The 22,892-nt window shown below is 40.0% G+C and overlaps 1 protein-coding gene across 4 annotated transcripts in view; it reads left to right on the top strand.

Moving 5' to 3' along the window:
• The first annotated feature begins 1,884 nt into the window (after nt 1–1,884).
• G2E3 (G2/M-phase specific E3 ubiquitin protein ligase) overlaps nt 1,885–22,892 on the top strand; it is a 73,789-nt gene continuing 52,781 nt past the window's right edge. The window contains exon 1 of one of the 4 annotated variants that reach the window (XM_027520691.1): nt 1,885–2,015. In XM_027520691.1, the coding sequence (XP_027376492.1) occupies nt 1,945–2,015 (71 nt within the window). In that variant the 5' untranslated portion in view covers nt 1,885–1,944. Of the gene's footprint in view, nt 2,016–14,664; nt 14,685–22,892 lie in introns of those variants that run through there. The other 3 variants (XM_027520693.1, XM_027520695.1, XM_027520692.1) reach the window with 3 other exon arrangements.

The following is a 22,892-nucleotide window of genomic DNA, read 5'->3' on the forward strand; positions in this document are numbered from 1 at the left end:
GGATGAGACGGTTGGATGGCATCTCTAACTCAATGGACTTGAGTTTGGGTAGACTCTGAGAGTTGGTGATGGACAGGGAGGCCTCGCGTGCTACAGTCCATGGGGTTGCAAAGAGTCAGACATGTCTGAGCGACTGAACTGAACTGTATACTCCATGGGGTCGCAAAGAGTTAGACACGACTGAGTGACTTCCACTGTATCCTACCTATTCAATCATGTACCTCCTGATGGTTGTTTTTAATTTGAAGTGCTTCAAAAGCACTAGCATGTATTTTTCTATTGTTGTTGTTTATCAGTCGCTAAGTCATATTCGACTGTTTGCGACTACATGGACTGCAGCATGCCAGGCTTCCCTGTCCTCCATTATTTCCTGGATTTGCTCACATCCATGTCCGGTAAGTCAGCTCTTCACATCAGGTGGCCAAAGCATTGGAGCTTCAGTATATTTCTACAGGAGAACCCCAATGTTGAGAAGTGTTGGTCAAAGAGTTATTTTCCAAGAGTTGTATCAGTGTATGCTCCCAGTAGATCCGTATGTACATTTTACTACTACACCCTCCTAGTACTGGATGTTGTAAATCATTTTAATTTTTGCTAATCCAAGAACAGAACATTAGTTTTGGGGTTGTGTGGCAGCACAATATTCACATCAATATATTTCAGTTAATTTAAAAAATTTATTAGCACCAGAATATCTAGTACAGTGACTGGTTTTGTTAGATTAAAATATGTCCTGTAGTGAATATTTTCTTTAAAAAGTTCTTAAGTCTGGATCTACTCAGGCTCCCTGAAATAGTCAGTGGGTACATACTGCAGATCTTCTTTGTTCATGAAATGCTATAGCATTACTTGAATAGTGTTTGTATTCAAATTCACCTAATTCACTCTGGGGAGAAAAAGGGAATAACAGTTTAAATATGCAAATAACTTGATATTCCATTCAGTAAACGCTAGCCCTAGGTAATTATACATTAAGCCTTACTAGTCTTATGAAAAAAATGTCAGTGACTTTAACGGACTCTCCACTGCTGATGAGAAATTAATCTCATTGGACTGATGGCAGGGTTGCTGGTGATAACTGTCAACATTTTGGTGGAAGAAATTGAAGTACTCATTAAGCATCCTAAAGAAGGAGTGGTTAACAAAAACTCAAGGGACAAACATTAAAACAAAACAAAACCTGACTATATAGTCTTATTTTAAAAATCGTATATGTATTCTCTCTCTCCCTCTGATTGGCTTTTTGTCTTCCTCAAACAGAGTGTGGAAAGAGGTCCTGACGGTGCCGAGGCAAGTCTCAAGAGACCTAGAGAAATTCCGTATTAAGGACCTGGAGGGTTTGTTTTTTCACTTCTGGTTACAGCTGGTGCGTACGCGAGGCGAGGAGTAAACATCCGGGCTCGCTTGGTCAGTTCTTTACTTGAAACGAAAGGAGAAATTAGGCACATTTCCCGGTGACTCAGACGATAAAGAGTCTGCCTACAATGCGGGAGACCCGGGTTCAATCCCTGGGTCGGGAAGATACCCTGGAGAAGGAAACGGCAACCCACTCCAGTATTCTTGTCTGGAGAATCCCGTGGATGGAAGAGCCAGTCCATAGGGTCGCAAAGAGTCACTTCACTTCCTTGAAGGGAAGAAAATTCAGCACGTCTCAATCCATTTCAGAAACGAGAGAACCTCACGAGCCACCGGGCAGAAATACCAATCCCGCTCCGTCACTTCTCTTCAGACCTAAGCAGGGAGATTCAAAAGAAACTGAAGCGAGGAGAACAGACGAGGAAAGCCAACGCGAGGTATTAGAACAGGGACGTGCCTCTTCTTCCGCGACTTCCGCGTCACCGCGGGCCCCGCCCTTCATGGGGCGGGGCTGAGCGTTCCTTCCGGGTTGCGGGCGGAAGTGGGAGAATTTGAATCGTGTGGGCCGTTTGGTGTAGCAGCTCGAGGATGGCGTGTGGCGCAGCGCGGGAAGGGAAAAGTGACACGGCCTCTCTGGAACTTCTGCCCAGCGCGCCTCGGTGAGTTGATGTGGAACAGCAAGATATGGAATATTCCAAGGAGAGAAGCAGGACCGTCGGATGGGTCAGGGGGTCGGGGAGACCGGACAGTACAGCGGGGGCCTCGGAGAGCCTTTGAGGTGTCTTGTAGTGGGGCCGGACGTGAGGACTTTGGAAGTTGGCGCAGGGGGAGCCTCTCCCGGGTTAGCGCTCCAAACAGATGGCGTACACACCCCAGCTCTACAATATTGGGGATTCGGAGGCCCGACCGCCCCCGAAACTTTAAACTGTCGACTTTCTGGTAATTGCAATTCAGTATTTGCGCCAAATAGGCTCGAGTACTGCAGCTTCAGCAGTAGTTATTGCTAAAGTATTACCATACCCAAAAGAATCTTCCTTTATTAAAGGTGGAAGGTTGGGAGCAGGTTTAGAATGAAGAAATGTTCTACGTTCCTTCTAAAAGGAGAAGTCTTTCTTACAGTGGACCGCAGGAAATTGGCAGTCTTTGAAATACCTGGTGGGGATTTAAATTGAAATCTGAGTATCCTTTGTATGCAAAACCCGGATATTTTTCGTGTACCGCAAAAATCCGAGACTCTTGCTTATTTAAATTGGCTGTATGGTAACAGCGGTGAGTCACAAGGGTGTTAGTTTGCTAACAATAGGGATAAGGTTTAGTTCCACAGACCTGCCTTTTCATCCCCTTCATTCATTGGCCGATTGGGTTGTTGTGGAGTCATTTCGAAAGTACTAAATTTTCTGACGTCAGGTTTTGTTTTGGGTTTTTATTTTACTTATTTTTAATGACCGACTGCCTCAAAAATCAATTCTATCTAACCTCCCAACAAAGTCATGCCTTCTGGAATAGTTTAAATGTGTACCCTACTTGTAATCTATAAGTAAGCATTTAAATGTGTAGAAATTTTATATCTTGGCTTGTTGAAAACTGTCAGACTAATTTTGTGTTGCTTTATAGGATCAGATATTTTATGCTTCTTCTAAGATTTTAACATCAAAGTATCATACCATATAAACGTATAAGTTTCTTTTAAAAAGTAGGACTTTTTCAGAATAAATATCCCTTTGTCCAGTGCTGGCTACTCCTACTCCTCCGTCCCTGCTAATGAACTTTTGTTTCATTATTAGCCAGGAAAAATAAATGTAAATATTCAGTAGTTATGGTCATTAAAATTTAAACATTAATGTAAGACTGCAGCAAGACATTAGCTGTACTTTGTTAAGGTTTGCTTAATTCAGATCTTATGATTCTACTTATTATAAGCCACCAGCAAATAGTAATTTCCCCTGTAGAATTCGTCTCTACATTTTCTGTTCCTTTTCCTTACCTGGACTCTTTGGTTTTTTTTGCTGTGTCTACCAGAATCAGTGAATTTCAATTTTTATTGTGTACACATTACCTTGAAGGATTTGTGAAGTGCTGATTCCTGTATTTCAAATCTCAGAAATTATAATCCCATAAATCTGGAGGATAGTGTTCTGTAAATTTAATTTGAAGGTTAGTAATTTTGATGAATATTTTAAAAACACTGACTTGGTCTCTCTTAGAGAAGCATTGTAATATGTTGGTTAAGGTCATGAAAGTGGACAGATTGCTTGCATTTGAATTCTGTTCTTGTGACTTTGTAGCTGTCTGACCCTAAGGCTGTTAGTTCCTTAACCTTTCAGTGCTTAAATTCCCTCAATTATAGTGGAGAAAATAGCAATATCTATCTGGTAGGACTATTGTGAGGATCAAATGAATTAAACACATTAAAATCTTAGAATAGTGTGTGGTACATAGTGAATGATACATGCATCTGCTATGATATCGAGTTACTCTAAGCATTATACGTACATTATGTCATTAATCTTCAAAATAGCATTGTAATATTTACTATTATTTTCAGATAAGAAAACTGAGCCTATGAGGGTTTTAGCAGTTTGTTCTCACACAACTAGTAAAATGTTCAAACTAGGACAAAAACTAGATTTTGTTAGAAATTTTATACTTCTTATTGATTGATTTATTGTAATGCTTCTTGCCTCTGTCCTCAATCTCTCCTTCCAAATGTTGCTCTTTAAAAAATTTCTGATGGCCTCTCATCATCTACCACATATATTTCAAATTTCTTTGCCTTTATTTTTTTTTCAAAAACCTTCTCAATCTGGTTCCAACCTCGTTTTAAGAATTATCCTCATAATTTTCTGCCATTCTTTTCCATCCTGTGATGTTCTGTGGTATTACCACGATACTCCAGATCTCTTCTATCATATTTGTGCAGTTAGTCATTGACCTTTTATATTTCTCCTTAAAATTTGACCTAGTAGGTTTCAGGTTCCTCTCTAGACTTAGCCAGTGAAGTGGTTCTTCCTCAGTGCAGTTTGTATGTGTGCTAGTGTGCTCAATTGTGTCTAACTCTTTGTGATCCCATGGAGCCCACCAGGCTCCTCTGTCCTTGGGATTTTCCAGGCAAGAATACTGGAGTAGGTTACCATTTCTTATTCCAGGCATCTTCCCAGCCCCGGGATCAAACTCAAGACTCTTGCATCTCCTGCACTGGCAGTCAGATTCTTTATCAGTGGGAAGCCCTCAGTGCATGGTTTAGTTGTAAACAAAATAGCTCTTGTCTTCTTTTGTCTTTGCAGTTCTAGGTTCAGAACAGTATCTTTATAGTCTGAAACTGTGTGTTCAGGGGGTGCTTGTTATTTTAAAAATTTTAACACATTATGTCTTATTAAGCTGAAAAAGTTAAAAATTGAAAGATGACAGAATATAATTCTGTGTAGCTGTGGTAGAGATTTTAGTGATATCATATAGTTTGTAAATTATACAACTATGGAAAAACAAGTATTGAAGTTGTAGAATTAGAAGACATTTTATGTGGGAAAAAATTTAAGATTTTTAAAAATTTCTTTAAGAGCAGTATTTGCTAATATTCACAGAACTCTGAATGCTTTATACATATTTCTCATTTAACCTTTAGAGCCATTTTATTATTATCCCTGTATTAAGGTGAAAAAACTGAGGCAACAAAAGATTTAGTAACTTTAAAAAAAAATTTTATTTTGGTTTTTTTTGCATTTAATTTCCTTCCATGCAGGATTTTTTTTTATTATAAGATATATTTTAAGTGTAATTTAAAAATTAACTTTATAACAGAGAATTAGCCTCATTTGTACACAGATGATCACTTCTACATTAATTCAGTTCTAAGTTAAGAGAATATTGGGAATTAAAAACAGAAAAGTTTGCCTTTCCTTTTTGATTTAAACAGGTAAGATTGTTACCTGACTTCATTGCTCACAGCCTTTTCTTTAGAAACCTGTCAGTGTTATAGGCACATCATTCTGATGACCAGAGAGTAAAGGTTTGGACTTAGGAGCATATGATCCCACATACCTTCTCCAGCCAAAGTAGTTATTTGAATCAGAGCTCAATGTCTGATGCAGCTAGACCATTCACATCATTTCTTGAATTTTGGAATTGGTATATCCAGAGACTGTTGAGAACCAAGGTGGAAAGGTCGTTACATTCTAAGATGACAATAAAATGATGAAGAAACATGAACAATGGACATTGAGAGCCAGAATATAGAGAGGGAGGGAAGGAAAACCTATTCACGGAGGACTAGCTGTGAAGTAAGTCAATATAAACTTATAACTTAATTGCTTTTCCTTTTAAAGATTGGATTTTTGTAAGAGCAATTTTGTTGTTGTTTAGTTGCTAAAGCATATCTGACTCTTTTGCATGGACTGTAGCCTGCCAGGTTCCCCTGTCCATGAGATTTCCCAGGCAAGAAATCTCTTGCCTCCTGCAGCCGATCTTCCTGACCCAAGGGTCGAACCCGTGTCTCTTGTATTGGCAGGCAGATTCTTTACCACTCAGCCACCTAGGAAAGCCAAAGAGCAGTTTTAGTTCACAGCAAAATTGAGGGGAAAATGATAGAGATTTCCCATGTACCGCCTTCCCCACACATGCATAGTCTCTTCCATTATAAACATTCCCCTTTAGTGTGGTACATTTGTTACAATTGATGAGCTTACATTGACACAAGGTAAAGTCTGTAGTTCACTCCATGTGATGATATGTTTGTATACAAAGGGAAACTTCAACTACCTTCAATTACAACTTTTTACAATAATGCCAGTGTCCACGTTAATTGGTATTTTGTTTGTCAAGTGAAAGTGAAAGTCAGTCATGTCTGTGCCACCCCATGGACTATACAGTCCATAGAATTCTCTAGCCAAAATCCTGGAGTGGGTAGCCTTTCCCTTCTCCAGGGGATCTTCCCAGCCCAGGGATCGAACCCAGGTCTCCTGCATTGCAGGTGGATTCTTTACTAGCTGAGCCACAAAAGAATATTAAAATTACTGAGGGAAGCACTGGTGGGTGTCTCTCTTAGTATGTAAGCTTATGTTAACTCTTAAGAGAGTTAAACCCAAACTAAATGCTAAGTCTTGGCTGGGTTTTGTATTTTTTATGCCTCTCTTTTTCTGTAGTGCTTCCAGTAGCCTAACATCAAACAACTTTTTTTGGTCTCAGATTTTCTAATTTAGCTATTTTTCTGGAATGCTGCTATTGAAATTTCTCTTACAAATGAATGGTATTTGTAGTAGTAGTAGTAGGCTTTGTAGTTTTGAAATATTTGGGGCTTATTCACTGTGGAATTGGTTTAGAACTGGTGTGGAGTTTTTCATTGAAGAATATCTCACGATCAGTTTTATTGATCCATTTTTCCTATAACTTCCTTTGCAATGATTCTAAAGTAAAATACTTTTATTCATACGCTTTACCATCTGAGCCACCAGGGAAATCCTTTATTCATTTAGTAAATATTTACTGATCATTATGCTGGGCATGGTTGGATGTTTTTGTTTTTCAAGTCTCCCATAATCTTAGTCATCATAAGGATACTTCAGGATTATATAGTGCTTTACAGTTTATATAGCTTAACAGATTCTTTAGGATGTTATGACCCTGCAAGGTAATAAATTTCCCATAAGGAAATTGAGTCCTGCTCTAAATCACACATAATTCCACAGTTCTCACTAGGGCAAGAACCCGGTTATGAATTTTTTTCCTTCCATGGTGCCTCAGTGATAAAGAATCCACCTGCCAGTGCAGTAGGTGTGGGCTCCATCCCTGTGTTGGGAAGATCCCCTGGAGGAGGAAATGGAAACCCACTCCAGTATTCTTGCCTGGGAAATCCCATGGACAGAGGAGTCTGGAGGGCTACAGTCAATGGGGTCACACAGAGGTCAATACAACTTAGTGACTATACAACATCCGCAGATGATGTTATACATCCTGTGCCTGCTTACTCAGTCGTATCTGCCTCTTCACAACCCCATGGACTGTAGCCCACCAGGCTCCTCTGTCCATGGAATTTCTCAGGCAAGAATACTGGAGTGGGCTGCCATTTCCTACTCTGGGGATCTTCCCAACCTGTGGATCAAACTCATGTCTCTTGTGTCTCCTACATTGGCAAGTGGATTCTTTATCAACTATTTCACCTTTGTTGTTGTTCAGTTGCTAAGTCATGTCCAATTCTTTGAGACCCTATGGACTGCAGCACTCCAGGCTTCCCTGTCCTTCATTATGTCCCAGCATTTGCTCACGTTCATGTCCAGTGAGGTGGTAATCCTATCTAATCATCTCAACCTCTGCCGCCTCCTTCTCCTCTTGCCCTCAGTTTTTCCCAACATCAGGGTCTTTTCCGATGAGTCAGCTCTGCATCACGTGACCAAAGTATTGGAACTTCAGATTTAGCATCAGTCCTTCCAGTGAGTATTCAGGGTTGATGTCCTTTAGGATTGACTAGTTTGATCTCCTTGCAGTCCAAGGGACTATCAAGAGTCTTCTCCAGGACCGCAGTTCAAAAGCATCAATTCTTCAGCACTCAGTCTTCTTTATAGTCCAACTCTCAGGTCTGTACATGACTACTGAAAATGCCATAGCTTTGATTCTATGGGCCTTTGTCAGCAAAGTGATGTCTTTGCTTTTTAATACACTGTCTAGGTTTGTCATAGCTTTCCTTCCAAGGATCCAAGGGTCTTTTAATTTCATGACTGCAGTCACCATCTGCAGTGATTTTCGGGCCCAAGAAAAGAAAATCTGACACTGCTTCCACTTATTCCCCTTCTGTTTGCCATGATGTGATGGGACCAGAAGTCATGTTCTTCATTTTTGAATGTTGACTTTTAAGCCACCTTTTTACTCTCCTTTTTCACCTTCATCAAGAGGCTCTTTAGTTCCTCTTCACTTTCTGCCATTAGACTGGTATCATCTGTGTATTTGAGGTTGTTGATATTTCTCCCAGCAATTAGCATTAAGTAATATTCCGTTGTCTAGGTGTACCATAGTTTATCTGTTCATCTACTGAAGGACATTTTAACTGTTTCCAAGCTGTAAGCATCTCTGTGAAAGTTTTGTTGTGAACATAAATTTTTATCTCTTTTGGTTAAATACCAAGATGCATGACTGCATAACTGAGGTAAATCCTGCTTGGCTGTGGTATATAATTCTTTTTATACATTGTTTGATTTGATTAGCTAATATTTTATTGTGGCATCTGTATTCATGAGTTTGTGTTTTTTTCTTTTGTGATGTCATTGTCATTTTGGGGGGTTTTTTTTGGTATTAGGTACATGCTGGCTTAATGGAGTAAATTGGAAGTAGTCCCACTCCTTCTGTCTTCTAAAGATATTGTAGAGAATTGGTATAATTTCTCCTTAAATGCTTGATAGAATTTTACAGTGACCCATCTGGGCCTGGTGCTTTCTGTTTTGAACGGTTACTAATTATTGATTCAGTTTCTTTAATACAGTTATATTCAGATTGTTTATTTTTTATTGTGTTTCAGCAAAAGTTGTGTTTTTCAAAGAATTGGTTTGTTTTATGGGGCTTCCCTGATAGCTCAGTTGATAAAGAATTTGCCTGCAATGCAGGAGACCACTGTTTGACTCCTGGGTTGGGATGATCCTCCGGAGAAGGGATAGGCTACCCACTCCAGTATTCTTGGGCTTCCCTTGTGGCTCAGCTGGTAAAAGAATCCACATGCAGTGCAGGAGACCTAGGTTCAATCCCTGGGTTGGGAAGATCTCCTGGAGAAGGGAAAGACTACCCACTCTAGTTTTCTGGCCTGGAGAATTCCATGGAGTCCATGGGGTCACAAAAAGTCAGATACAACTGAGCAACTTTCACTTTCATCCAGCTTATCAAATTATCAAATTTATGGCCATAGAGTTGTTCATGTATGTGTTAGTCTCTCAGTTGTGTCCAACTCTTTGTGACCCCATGGACTGTAGTCTGCCAGGCTCCTCTGTCCATGGAATTCTCCAGGCAAGAATACTGGACTATTGGAGTGGGTTGCCATTCCCTTCACCAGGGAATCTTCTGGACCCAGGGATCGAATCTGCATCTCCTGCATTGGCAGGTGGGTTCTTTACCACTAGTGCCACCTGGGAAGCCCAGAGTTGTTCATAGTATTGCTATATATATATATATATATATTTTTTTTTTTTTTTCCCAATGCCACATGGTTCTTGAAAGTTTAGTTCCCTGGCCAGAGATCAAACGCATGCTCCACTTGCTCCCTGCAGTGGAAGAGCAGATTCTTAACCACAGAACTTCAGGGAAATCCCTCCATCCATTTGCTTTTAATCTATGTTTAAAGTGGGTATTGAGATAACATATACTTAGGTCTTGGAGAAGGCAATGGCACCCCACTCCAGTACTCTGGCCTAGAAAATCCCATGAATGGGGGAGCCTGGTAGGCTGCAGTCCATGGGGTCGAGAAGAGTCGGACACGACTGAGCAACTTCACTTTCACTTTTCACTTTCATGCATTGGAGAAGGAAATGGCAACCCACTCCAGTGTTCTTGCCTGGAGAATCCCAGGGACGGGGGAGCCAGGTGGGCTGCCGTCTCTGAGGTCGCACAGAGTCAGACACGACTGAAGCGACTTAGCAGCAGCAGCAGCATACTTAGGTCTTATTTTTTAATCTACGGTGACAAATCTGTCTTCTAGTTGGTGCATTTAGACCATTGGCATTCAAAATGATTATTAATATGGATGAATTAATAAATATTAATTCATATAAATATTTGTTAATTCTACCATATTTGTTACTGTTTTGTATTTGTTGCCCTTGTTCTTTGTTCGTATATTTAGCTCCACTCTGTGGTTTTAATTGAGCATATAGAAGTTTTCATTTTACGTATTCCTGGAAACTTCTTTATATAGATGTAAATTTCTGACCTTTATCATTTTCCTTCTCTTTCAAGAGCTTCTCATAGCATACCTTGAAAGGCAGGGTCTACTGGCAACATATTCCACCAATTTTTGTTTAAGAAAGTCTCTATTTCTCTTTCATTTCTAAAGATAATTTCACAGGATACAGAATTCTAGGTTTTTTTTCCCTCCCCTCCCTGCCCCCAATACTTGAAATATTTCTCCTTTAAATATTACTCCTCTCTGTTTTTACTTGAGTAGTTTCTGAGGAGAAATTGGATGTAATCCTACTCTTGTTTATCTATTAGGTAAGATTATTTTCCCCTGTAACTTTTTTCAGGAGTTTTATTCTTTATCTTTAATTTTCTGTAGTTTGAAATAATATGTGTAGGTGTAGTTTTTGGCAGTTACCCTGCTTGGAGTTCTGCAACTTCCTGTATCTTTTGTCTGGTGTCTGCATCACTGTTATTGTTTCAAATGTTACTTCTGTTACTTTCTATCTTCTGGTAGTCCAAGAACTTTTGTTAGCTTTCTGTGGTTATCTCACAGTCCTTGGACATTCTCTTTTTATTTTTGTTGTTTTCTCTTGGTTTTTGTCCTCTTTGCTTTTTAGTTTTTAAAGTTTCTGTTCAGATATTTTTAAGCTTTTAGAGGTCTTTCCTCAGCCTTGCCCCATCTGCAATAAGTCGCCTATATATAAAGTTTAAAGTTGTGAATTTTCAAAGATTGGAATGTGTGTTTGCATGTCCAGTCACATATTATGTGTGTGGCATACGTCGTCACATGTGTGCATCCCCTACAAATGGTTGTGCCTTTGTATAGTTTTGTTGTTGTTCAATTGCTAGGTCGTATCCAACTCTTGAACTCCATGGACTGCAGGTTCCTCTGTTCTACCCTATCTCCTGGAGTTTGCTCTGATTCATGTCCATTGAGTCAGTGATGCTATCTAACCACTCATCCTCTGCCACCGTCTTCTGCTTTCGCCTTCAGTCTTCCCCAGCATCAGGGTCTTTTCCAGTGAGTCGGCTCTTCCCATCAGGTAGGTGGCCAGAGTATTGGAGCTTCAGCTTCAGCATTAGTACTTCCAATGAAAATTCAGGACTGATTTCCTTTAGGATTGACTGATGTGATCTCCTTGCAGTCCAGGGGAGTCTCAAGCATCTTCTCCTGCACCACAGTTGTAACACATCAATTATTCAGCACTCAGCCTTCTTTATGGTCTAACTCTCACATCCATACATGACCAGTGGAAAAACCATAGCTTTGATTATATGGACCTTTGTTGAAAAGGTATAGTGTTTTACTGTACAGTAATGTACTCAACATTCAGAAAACTGAGATCATGACATCTGGTCCCATCACTTCATGGCAATAGATGGGGGAATGGTGGAAACAGTGAGAGATTTTATTTTAGGGGGCTGCAAAATCACTGCAGATGATGACTGCAGCCATGAAATTAAAAGACGCTTGCTCCTTGGAAGAAAAGTTATGACCAACCTAGATGGCGTATTAAAAGGCAGAGACATTACTTTGTCGACAAAGATCTGTCTAGTCAAAGCTATGGTTTTTCCAGTAGTCACGTAAGCAGAGACATTACTTTGCTGACAAAGATCTGTCTAGTCAAAGCTATGGTTTTTCCAGTAGTCAGGTATGGGTGTGAGAGTTGGACTATAAAGAAAGCTGAGTGCTGAAGAATTGATGCTTTTGAACTGTGTGTTGGAGAAGTCTCTTGAGAGACTCTTGGACTGCAAGGAGATCCAACCAGTCCATCCTAAAGGAAATCAGTCCTGAATATTCACTGGAAGGACTGATGCTGCAGCTGAAACTCCAATACTTTGGTCACCTGATGTGAAGAACTGACTCATTAGGAAAGACCCTGATGCTAGGAAAGATTGAAGGCAGGAGGAGAAGGGGACGACAGAGGATGAGATAGTTTGATGGCATCACCAACTGGATGGACCTGAGTTTGCGTAAACTCTGGGAGTTGGTGATGGACAGGGAGACCTGGTGTGCTGCAGTCCATGGGGTTGCAAAGAATTGGACGTGACTGAGCAACTGAACTGAACTGAACTGAATGTATAGAATACAGTATTTTTATTTCAAGCCCAGGATGTCTGGAGTATTAAAGCAGTGGTGATGTAGCTGGTACTACTAAGTACTGCTAAGCTGGTACTATAGCACAAAGCAGTAATGATGGAAACAAAAGTGAAAATAATTGAAAGAGTGGAGCAAGGTGAAAAGATGGCAGATATTGCACATTCTTATAACATGAATTATTTAACCAGGCATGATTCTAAGAAACAAAAACAGGGTCATGGAACAGGTGAAGTCTGCTATGCCAATGACGTTGACAATAATATCAAAGAAGCATGGAAAAGTGATGGAGAAACTTCTCTGTGTGGCTGCAGGATCAGTGTCAGTGTCAAGTCCCTTTCAGCTGAATGCCTTTATGAAGGCAGGAAGCTCAATGCCTTTATGAAGACTTGAAGAAGAAACTGAGTGAAGAATCAGACGGCATCTTTTAATGCCGCCTTGGCTGGATTCATGGGTTCGAGGCTAGAGCCAGCCTTCATAGAGTAAAAGTAAGTGGCGAGGTGGTGAGTGCAGATACACTAGTTGCCCATTAATTTCCTGAAATACTTTAATAAATTATTGATGAAGATGCGTGTTTACCTGAGTAGGTATCTTGTGGATGAGACCAGACTGTACTGGAAGAGGATGCCAAACCGAAAGTATATCAGTAAGGAAGAAGAGTGATGCCAGGCAATAAAGCAGCAAAAAAATAGGCTAACTCTGTTGTTTGGTGTCAGTGCTTCTGGCGATATGAAGCTGAAAATTCTCTTTTCATTCAGCTAATCATTCAGAGAACCTAAGAGCCCTTAAAAACATAGCCAAGGGCTCTCTTCCTGTTATGTGGAATAGTAACCCCAAAGCCTAGGTTACACAGGCCATTTTCCAGGACTGACTCTTCCACCACTTAATCCTGGAGATAGAGAAATATTGCTTGGAGAAGGACATAGCCCATTCAACATTCTTTTGCTACTCAACAGTGCTCCAGGCCACCCTTCATTCATGATTGACTTCATCCTACCGTCAAAGGAGTGCATCTGCCACCAAATATTTTGTCACTCATCCAGCCTGTGGGCCAGGGAGTTATAGCAACTTTCAAGAAATATTTACATCACACTTCTTGTCAGGCAGTAAAGGTGGGTGATGAATCAGGAACAACCTTGTGACAGTTTTGAAAAGACTATAACATCTACAAGGCCATAAAAAACATTGACTTTGCTTGGCATGAAATTACAGCCGTCACCATGAATGGGGTTTGGAGGAACCTTTGCCTGTAGTTTGTTCATGATTTTCATGTATTTGAGAAGGTGAATAAGGAGTCCAAAGAAGTCTTCTGCAGCATATTCACCCTTAGCAAGATGTTAGAGCTAAATCTGTAAGAGGATGATTGCACTGAACTGCAGCTTACTAATGAAGGCATGATGAAATAAATAGAGGCCGAGAGAAAGGACCGAGAGAGACCAGAGGAAGAAGTAATTGAAGAATTCATAACACAGGAAATGGCAAGAGAATTTTCTTGATTTGAGGAAGCACTGTTAGTTTTTGAGGCATAGATCCCAAGTGTAGAACAGTACATGAAGGTTGTAGCCGCCGTTCAGAATGTAGCCCAGTGCTGAAACCATGTCATCTATGATGAGAAAAGAAGAGCTACTAACCAGACATCACTGAATAATTTTTTCAAGAGGGTAGATAGAATTGAATCCACCAAGGAACCAGAACCTGTGCCATCAACGTCAGGCATGAGTGAAATTGCAGCTTGCCCTACGTCTCCTACTGCTGGTGATCCTTCAGCTCTACCACCTACCACTTTCTCTTCCTCCTCTAGTCAGTAACTCATCTTGCCAGCTCACTTGATGCCATCTCCTGTGTGCCAGTTGTTGTACTGTACTGTAAGATTCAAAATTTTTATTTTTCATGTTTATTTTTTATGTGTTATTTGTGTGAAATATTTTAAACCTTCTGCAGTACAGTACTATATTACTGATTGTGTTAGTTGGTTACCTGGGCTAACTTTATTGGACTTAGGAACACACTCTCAGAATGGAACTTGTTCATATGTGGGGACTATTGAACTAGTTAGTTATTCTACCAAAGACATTCTTCATTTCCATTAGCGTTTTTGATCTCTAGCATTTCTTTCTGGTTCTTTTTTAGGATTTCTGTTTCTCTGTTTACATTGCCTATCTGATCTTGTATATTGCCTACTGTATCCGTTAGAGTCCTTAGCATATCACTCATAGTTTTTTCAAATTCTTTGTTCTAACAGGAGTGGATAAAGATGATGTGGTACATAAGTACACTAGAATATTACCCAGCCATTAAAAAGAATGAAATAATGCCATTTGCAGCAACATGGATGGATCTAGAGATTGTCATACTGAGTGAAGTAAGTCAGAGAAGGAGAAGTAATATATGACATCCCTTATATTGGAATCTAAAAAGAAATAATAAAAATGACCTTACAAAACAGAAAGAGACTCATAGACTAGAAAACTAACTTTTGGTTCTGGGGTGGAACTTTTGGTTCGGGGATGGGGTGGAAGAGGGTGGGCAATGGGAAGGGATAGTTGGGGAGTTTGGGATGGACATGTACACACTGCTGTATTTAAAATGGATAACCAATAAGGACTTAGTGTATAACACATGGAACTCTGCTCAATGTTATGTGGCAGCCCTAATGGGAGGGGAGTTTGGGGGAGAATGGATATGTGTATATGTATGGCTCAGTCCCTTTGCTGTTCACCTAAAACTATCACAACATTGTTAATTGGCTATACCCCAATACAAAATGAAGAGTTTTAAAAAATCTTGTTTTGATAAATCTATCAACATGCCTGCCTTGTCTGGTTCTGATGTTTGCTCTGCCTTTTCAAAATGTGCATTTAGCTCTTTGATATGTCTTGTAATTTTTTTCTTGATAGCCAGATATGAGGTACTGAATAAAAGGAATTACTGTAAATAAGCCATTAGTAACAAGGTGGTAAGATGTAGAAGGGAAGTGTTTTCTAGTTCTGTGATTAAGTCTCATTCTTTTTAAGGCTATGCCTCTGGACTGTGAAGTTTACAATATCTTAGTTTTCTTCTCCCCTTTTCCATGGGACAGGATGGCTAGAGTATGGTGGAGTTTGGTATTAATATTTTTCTTTTCCTGGGTCATTTAGGCTCTGATAATACACTAGCAGGTTAGGCTCTGGCTAATTAGTTTCTCCTGAGGGAAGGCCTTATTAAGAAGAACAGACTGCTTTGGTGTATTTTAAAATGGGCTTCTCCGGTGGCTCAGCATTAAAAGAATCCTGCATTGCAAGTGCCCCAGGATACATGGGTCCGATCCCTGGATCAAGAAGATCCTCTGGAGGAGGGCATGGCAACCCACTCCATGGGGAATCCCATGGACAGTGGAACCTGGTGGGCCACCGTCCATGGGGTTGCAAAGAGTTGGACACGACTGAAGCAACTTAGCATGCACTAGTTTCCCCTGAGGGAAGAAAGAACAGAGTGCTTTAATATATTTAAAAATGGTAGTTTACCCTCGCCTTGCCAGTCATAAGGGAATTTTTCTCTGATATTTACTGTGGACTTCTGGTTGCATTCCTGGTGATAATGGTGAGGGGCCCTCTGATTGTATGCCCCTTGAGTTTTTAACTCTCAAAGTTGTCCACACTGAGCCCCCAGCAATTAGTCAGTTATAGTGTAGGTTTTCCTGCCTGGATACTGGATCCCACAGCAGTTTCAGCCGGTAACTCTTTGCTCAGGTAAGCTGTGATTCCCTGTGTTCACCTCTTTCCAGTCTCAGAGGGCAGTGGTTTGTCGTTACCTCTCTTACAGAGACAAGAAATATTGATTTGTCTTTTCAACTCTTGTTAGGATGGAGAGGTGGCTTAAAAGCATCTTTCGTAGTGCTTTTCCTTTAATTTAAATAAATATCTTTATTTTTTTTAAATGGTGGTTAACTTTTAAACATCCGTCTGATAGTATAATTGTATAAAATAAAATTCACCCATTTTAAGAATATAGTTCAATGAGTTTTAGTACATGTATTTCATTATATTAATATTCCAAAATTTGTTTTATCAGTTGTCTGTTGATGGAGATTTAGGTTGTTTATAGTTTTTGGCTATTACAGATAAGGCAGCTGTGAACATTTGTGTACAGTGAACATATACCTTCATTTCTCTTTGTTGCCCATCTACCTATCATATGGTAGGTGTCCATTTAACTTTTTTTATCAAAGTGAAATTCACATTCATAAAAATAACCATTTTGTTGATTAAAGCTCTAAATGTAAGATCTGAAACTATAAAACTCCTAGAGAAAAACATAGGCAAAACACTCTCTGACATAAATCACAGCAGGATCCTCTATGACCCACCCCCAGAGTAATGGAAATAAAAGCAAAAATGAGAAATGGGACCTAGTTAAACTTAAAAGCTTTTGCACAACAAAGGAAACTATAAGCAAGGTGAAAAGACAGCCTTCAGAATGGGAGAAAATAATAGCAAATGAAGCAACTGACAAAGAATTAATCTCAAAAGCAGCTCCTGCAGCTCAGTTTGAGAAAAATAAATGACCCAATCGAAAAATGAGCCAAAGAACCAAACAGATATTTCTCCAGAGAAGACGTACAGATGGCTAACAAACACATGAAAAGATGCTCAACATCACTCATTATCAGAAATGCAAATCAAAACCACAATGAGGTACCATCTCACACCGGTCAGAATGGCTGCTATCAAAAAAGTCTACAAATGATAAATTCTGGAGAGGGTGTGGAGGAAAGGGAACCCTCTTACACTGTTGGTGGGAGTGCAAACTAGTACAGCCACTATGGAGAACAGTGTGGAGATTCCTTAGAAAACTGGAAATAGAACTGCCACATGACCCAGGATTCCCACTGCTGGGCATACACACCGAGGAAACCAGAATTGAAAGAGACACTGGTACCCCAGTGTTCTTCAGAGCACTGTTTACAATAGCTAGGTCATTGAAGCAACCTAGATGTCTGTTGGCAGATGAATGGATAAGAAAGCTGTGGTACATATACACAATGAAATATTACTCATCTATTAAAAAGAATGCATTTGAATCAGGTCTAATGAGGTGAATGAAACTGGAGCCTATTATACAGAGTGAAGTAAGTCAAAGAAAAACACCAGTACAGTATATTAACACATATATATGGAATTTAGAAAGATGGTAATGATGACCCTATATGTGAGACAGCAAAAGAGACACAAAGGTAAAGAACAGACTTTTGGACTCTGGAGAGAAGGTGAGGCTGGGGTGATTTGAGAGAATAGCATTGAAACATGTATATTATATGTGAAACAGATTGCCAGCCCAGGCTCCATGAATGAGACAGGGTGCTCAGGGCTGGTGCACTGGGATGACCCTGAGGGATAGGATGGGGAGGGAGATGGGAGGGGTATTTAGGATGGGGAGCACATGTACACCCATGGCTGATTCATGTGAATGTATGGCAGAAACCACTACAATATTGTAAAGTAATTAGCCTCCAATTAAATAAATTTTTTTAAAAAGTAACAATTTTGAAGTGTATAGCTCAGTGCCATGTATTCACACATGCACAGTGTTGTGCAACCATTACCTCTATCTAGTTCTAAAACATTGTCATCACTCCAAAAGGAAAAGTCATACCATTAGACAGTCACTTCACATTTCCTATTTTGCCATCCCTGGAAACCCCAAATCTTCTCTGTCTCTATAGATTTACCTGTTCTAGAGACTTCATATAAGTGAGATTATACAGTCAATCTTAAAGGAAATCAACCCTGAATACTCATTGGAAGGACTTAATGCTGAAGCTGAAGCTCCATCCAATACATTGGCCACCTGATGCAAAGAGCCAACTCATTGGAAAAGATTGGGAAAGATTGAAGGCAGGAGGAGAAAGGGGGCGACAGAGAATGAGATGGTTGGATGGCATCATCGACTCAATGAATATGAATTTGAGCAAACTCTGGGAGATAGTGAAGGACAGGGAAGCCTAGCGTGCTGCAGTCCATGGGGTCATAGAGTTGGACACTACTTAATGACCAGACAACAACAGTACATAAATGACTTTTCATTTCTAGTTTCTTAGTATATTTTTAGGATTCATGTATGTTGTCACATAAACCAGTACTGTATTTTCTAAAATAGCTGAATAAAATTCTGTTGTATGGATATACCACATTTTGTATACCTGTTATTGATTGACAGAGAAATGAGTTTCTGTTTTTTAGCTATTGTCTGTATTGCTGTTAGGAACATTTTTGAGCAAGTATTTGTTTGACTGTGCATGCCAAATCACTTTAATCATGTCCAACTCTGTGACCCCACGGACTGTAGCCTGCCAGGCTCCTCAGTCCATGGAATTTTCCTGGCAAGAGTACTGGAGTGGGTAGCCATTCCTTTCTCCAGGGGATCTTCCTGACCCAGGGAACAAGACCCTACATCTCCTACAGCTCCTGTGTTTCAGGCGGATTCTTTATTGGTGAGCCACCAGGAAGCCCTTTTTTTTTGAATATCTGTTTTCAGATCTTTTCAGTAAGTACAGGCTTCCCCAGCCATCTGAAAGTATAGCATTCATATGACATCTTTTGTAAGCTGAAATGGGATAGAATAAAGAACTATCTTTTTTTGTAAATGAAGATCCTTTTTGGATTTCTTTTTGGTTAACAAAAACACATATTAATGTGGGTCTTTTGTAAAAGTAAAGTGGCATAAAGGAAACTTTCCAAAACTGTACCCAGTGTGATTGTTGGGTAATGTGACAATTCTGTGATGCCTTGAGCAACTGCTGAACTACTGGTCCACAGTAGCTGTACCATTTTACATTCTCATTAGCAATGTATGAGGGTTGCAGTTTCTCCATATCCTTGCCTTTGCTTGTTTTCCTTTTATTTTCAATTATGGTAACCTTAGCACAGATCTCAAGTGTGGTATCTCATTATGGTTTTCATTTGCATATCCAAAGGTCCGTCTAGTCAAGGCTATGGTTTTTCCTGTGGTCATGTATGGATGTGAGAGTTGGACTGTGAAGAAGGCTGAGCGCCGAAGAATTGATGCTTTTGAACTGTGGTGTTGGAGAAGACTCTTGAGAGTCCCTTGGACTGAAAGGAGATCCAGCCAGTCCATTCTGAAGGAGATCAGCCCTGGGATTTCTTTGGAAGGAATGATGCTAAAGCTGAAACTCCAGTACTTTGGCCACCTCATGCAAAGAGTTGACTCATTGGAAAAGACTCTGATGCTGGGAGGGATTGGGGGCAGGAGGAGAAGGGGATGACAGAGGATGAGATGGCTGGATGGCATCCCTGACTCGATGGATGTGAGTCTGAGTGAACTCCAGGAGTTGGTGATGGACAGGGAGGCCTGGCGTGCTGTGATTCATGGGGTCGCAAAGAGTCGGACACAACTGAGCGACTGAACTGAACTGAAGGAATATGATGTTGAACATTTCTTCATGTACTTGTTGCCCATTTAATTATTTTCTTGGAAGAAATGTCTGTTCAGATCCTTTCTGTTTTTCAGTTGGTTTGGTTTTTTTTGTTGAGTTGTAAGTTTCTTATATATTCTGGATACTAGATCCTTATCAAGTCAATTAGTAAGTTCAGTCGTTTAGTCGTGTCCAACTCTTTGCAACCCCATGAACTGCAGCACGCTAGTCTTCCCTGTCCATTACCAACTCCCGGAGCATGGTCAAACTCATGTCCATTGAGTCAGCGATGCCATCCAACCATCTTATCCTCTTTTATTCCCTTCTCCTCCTGCCTTCAATCTTTCCCAGCATCAGGGTCTTATCAAGTAGTGATTTTCAGGTATCTTCTCTTTCCAATCTGCTCTTTCTTTCTTTCTGCTTCTTGTAATTTTGGTGTCATGCATAAGAAACCATTGCCAAATCCAAGGTCATGTTTTTTTCTGAGATTTTTATAGTTTTGGCTCTTACATACTAAATCTTGAAACCATTTTGAGTTAATTTTTGTGTGTAGTGTGAGATAGAGATCCAACTTCATTCATTTGCCTGTGGCTACCCAACTGGCCCAACACCATTTGGTGAAGAGACTGTTCTTTCTTCACTGAATGGTTTTGACATTTTTGTTGAAAATTAATTTATCATAGGTGTATGGATTTATTTCTTGGCTCTTAACTTTTTCTCTATGTTTTTCCTATGCCAGTCTCAGCATTTTTTTATTATGATCGTGTTGTAGCAAGTTTTCAAATTGGGAGGTATGTTCATTCAACTTTTTACATTGCTTTAATTATTCAGGCTCTCATAATTTCTTATGAATTTTAGGATCAGATTTTCCATTTCTATAGAAATGATCATTGGACTTTTATACAGATTGCCTTGAATATAGATTGCTTTGGGGAGAATGGCCATCTTAAAAATACGAAGTCTTCCAATCATGAACATAGTTCTTTCCATTTATTTGGGTTATTTCATTTCTTTTTGCAGTGGTTAGTGGCTTTCCATATATAAATCTTGTACCTCTTTGTTATATTTATTAAGTAGTTCAGTCCTTTTGATGGTATTAAAATGTTGTGGATTGTTCTTTGCTGTTGTATAGAAATTTGACTGATTTTTGTGTGTGTGTTGACCTTGCATCCTACCACTTATTTTGGATTTGTGAACTCTCAGAGTGTTTTATGAATTCATTAGGATTTCTTACATATAAGATCATGTCTTCTACAAGTAGAGCTACTTCTTGCTTTCAGTTTGAAAGTGAAAGTGTTAGTTGCTCAATTGTGTCGGACTCTTTGCAGTCCCATAGACTATAGCCTGCCAGGCTCCTCTGTCCATGGAATTCTACAGGCAAGAACACTGGAGTGGGTTGCCATTTCCTTCTCCTAGGGATCTTCCTGACACAGGAATCAAACCCATGTCTCCTGCATTGCAGGTGAATTCTTTACCATCTGAGCCACTAGGGAAGTATAGGTGTCTTTTATTTATTTTCTTGCCTAGTTATTTTGTCTAGAACTTCTAATACAATGTTGAATAGATACAGTGAGAGTGGACATCACTGTTTTGCTCTGGATCTTATGTGGAAATTTTCAGTTTTTCACCATTGAGTTTGATGTTAGCTGTGGGTTTTTCATAGATGCTCTTTATCATGCTGAGGAAATTCCCTTCTGTTCCTAAATTGATCAATGTTTTTTGTCATGAAAGAGTGTTGGATTTTGTCAAATGACTAGCTAAAGGTTTGTCAATTTAGTTGATCTTTTTTAAGAACTAATTTTTTATTTTATTCTCTGTTGTTTTTCTGTTTTTTTTTTACATTTATATAAACTCTCATCTTTATGAATTCCTTCCTTCTACTAGGTTTGGTGTCACTTCTAGCTCCTTGAGGTATAAAGTTACTCTTTGGGGATCTTCTTTTTCAATGTCTGCATTTCCAGTTATAAATTTTCCTCTGATCACTCTTTGCTGTATACTGTAGGTGTTTTTTTTGTTTCAGTTCAGTTCAGTCGCTCAGTCGTGTCCAACTCTCTGCACCCCATGAATCACAGCACACCAGGCCTCCCTGTCCATCACCAACTCCCGGAGTTCACTCAGACTCACGTCCATCGAGTCAGTGATGCCATCCAGCCATCTCATCCTCTGTCGTCCCCTTCTCCTCCTGCCCCCAGTCCCTCCCAGCATCAGAGTCTTTTCCAATGAGTCAACTCTTCACATGAGGTGGCCAAAGTACTGGAGTTTCAGCTTTAGCGTCATTCCTTCCAAAGAAATCCCAGGGCTGATCTCCTTCACAATGGACTGGTTGGATCTTCTTGCAGTCCAAGGGACTCTCAAGAGTCTTCTCCAACACCACAGTTCAGAAGCATCAATTCTTCGGCGCTCAGCCTTCTTCACAGTCCAACTCTCACATCCATACATGCCCACAGGTTTTGGTTGTGCTGGGTCTCTGTTGCTGCGCAGGCTTTTCTCTAGTTGCAGAGAGGGAGGGCTGCTCTCTAGTTGGAGTGTGCAGGCTTCTCATTGCAGTGGCTTCTCTTGTTGTGGAGCACAGGTTCTAGGATGTGTGAGCTTCCGTAGTTGCAACTCCCAGGCTCCTAGAGCTCAATAGCTGTGGCACATGGGTTTAGTTGCTCTGTGGCACATGGGATATTCCTGGATCAGGGATCAAACCTGTGTCTCCTACATTGGAAGACAGATTCCCTACCACTGAGCCACCAGGGAAGCCCTATCATAAGTTTTAGTATGTTATGTTTTTATTTTCATTGGTCTCTAAGTATTTTCTAATTTCCCTTTTGGTTTCTTCCCTCTTTTGCTCATTTAAGATTGTGTTGTTTAATGTCTGTATTTTTGAGAATTTTTCAGCATTCTTTCTTTCCTTTGCTTGTTGTCCATATTGTTGTTTCTTTCCTGGAGTGTGTGTTCCACTCCCAAGTTCGTTTTTTGACATCAATATCACCCTGTTACCAAAGCCAGATAAAGACACTATAGGAAAAGAAAACTACAGGGCAATATCCCTGATGAATATAGATGCAAAAATTCTCAGCAAAACACTCGGAAACCAAATTCAGCAGTACATTAAAAGGATCATACATCATGATCAATCAGGATTCATCTTTGTGTGTAAGAATGGATCAATAT

Source organism: Bos indicus x Bos taurus, chromosome 21 (genome assembly GCF_003369695.1).
Source record: "Bos indicus x Bos taurus breed Angus x Brahman F1 hybrid chromosome 21, Bos_hybrid_MaternalHap_v2.0, whole genome shotgun sequence".
Taxonomy (NCBI): Eukaryota; Metazoa; Chordata; class Mammalia; order Artiodactyla; family Bovidae; genus Bos; species Bos indicus x Bos taurus.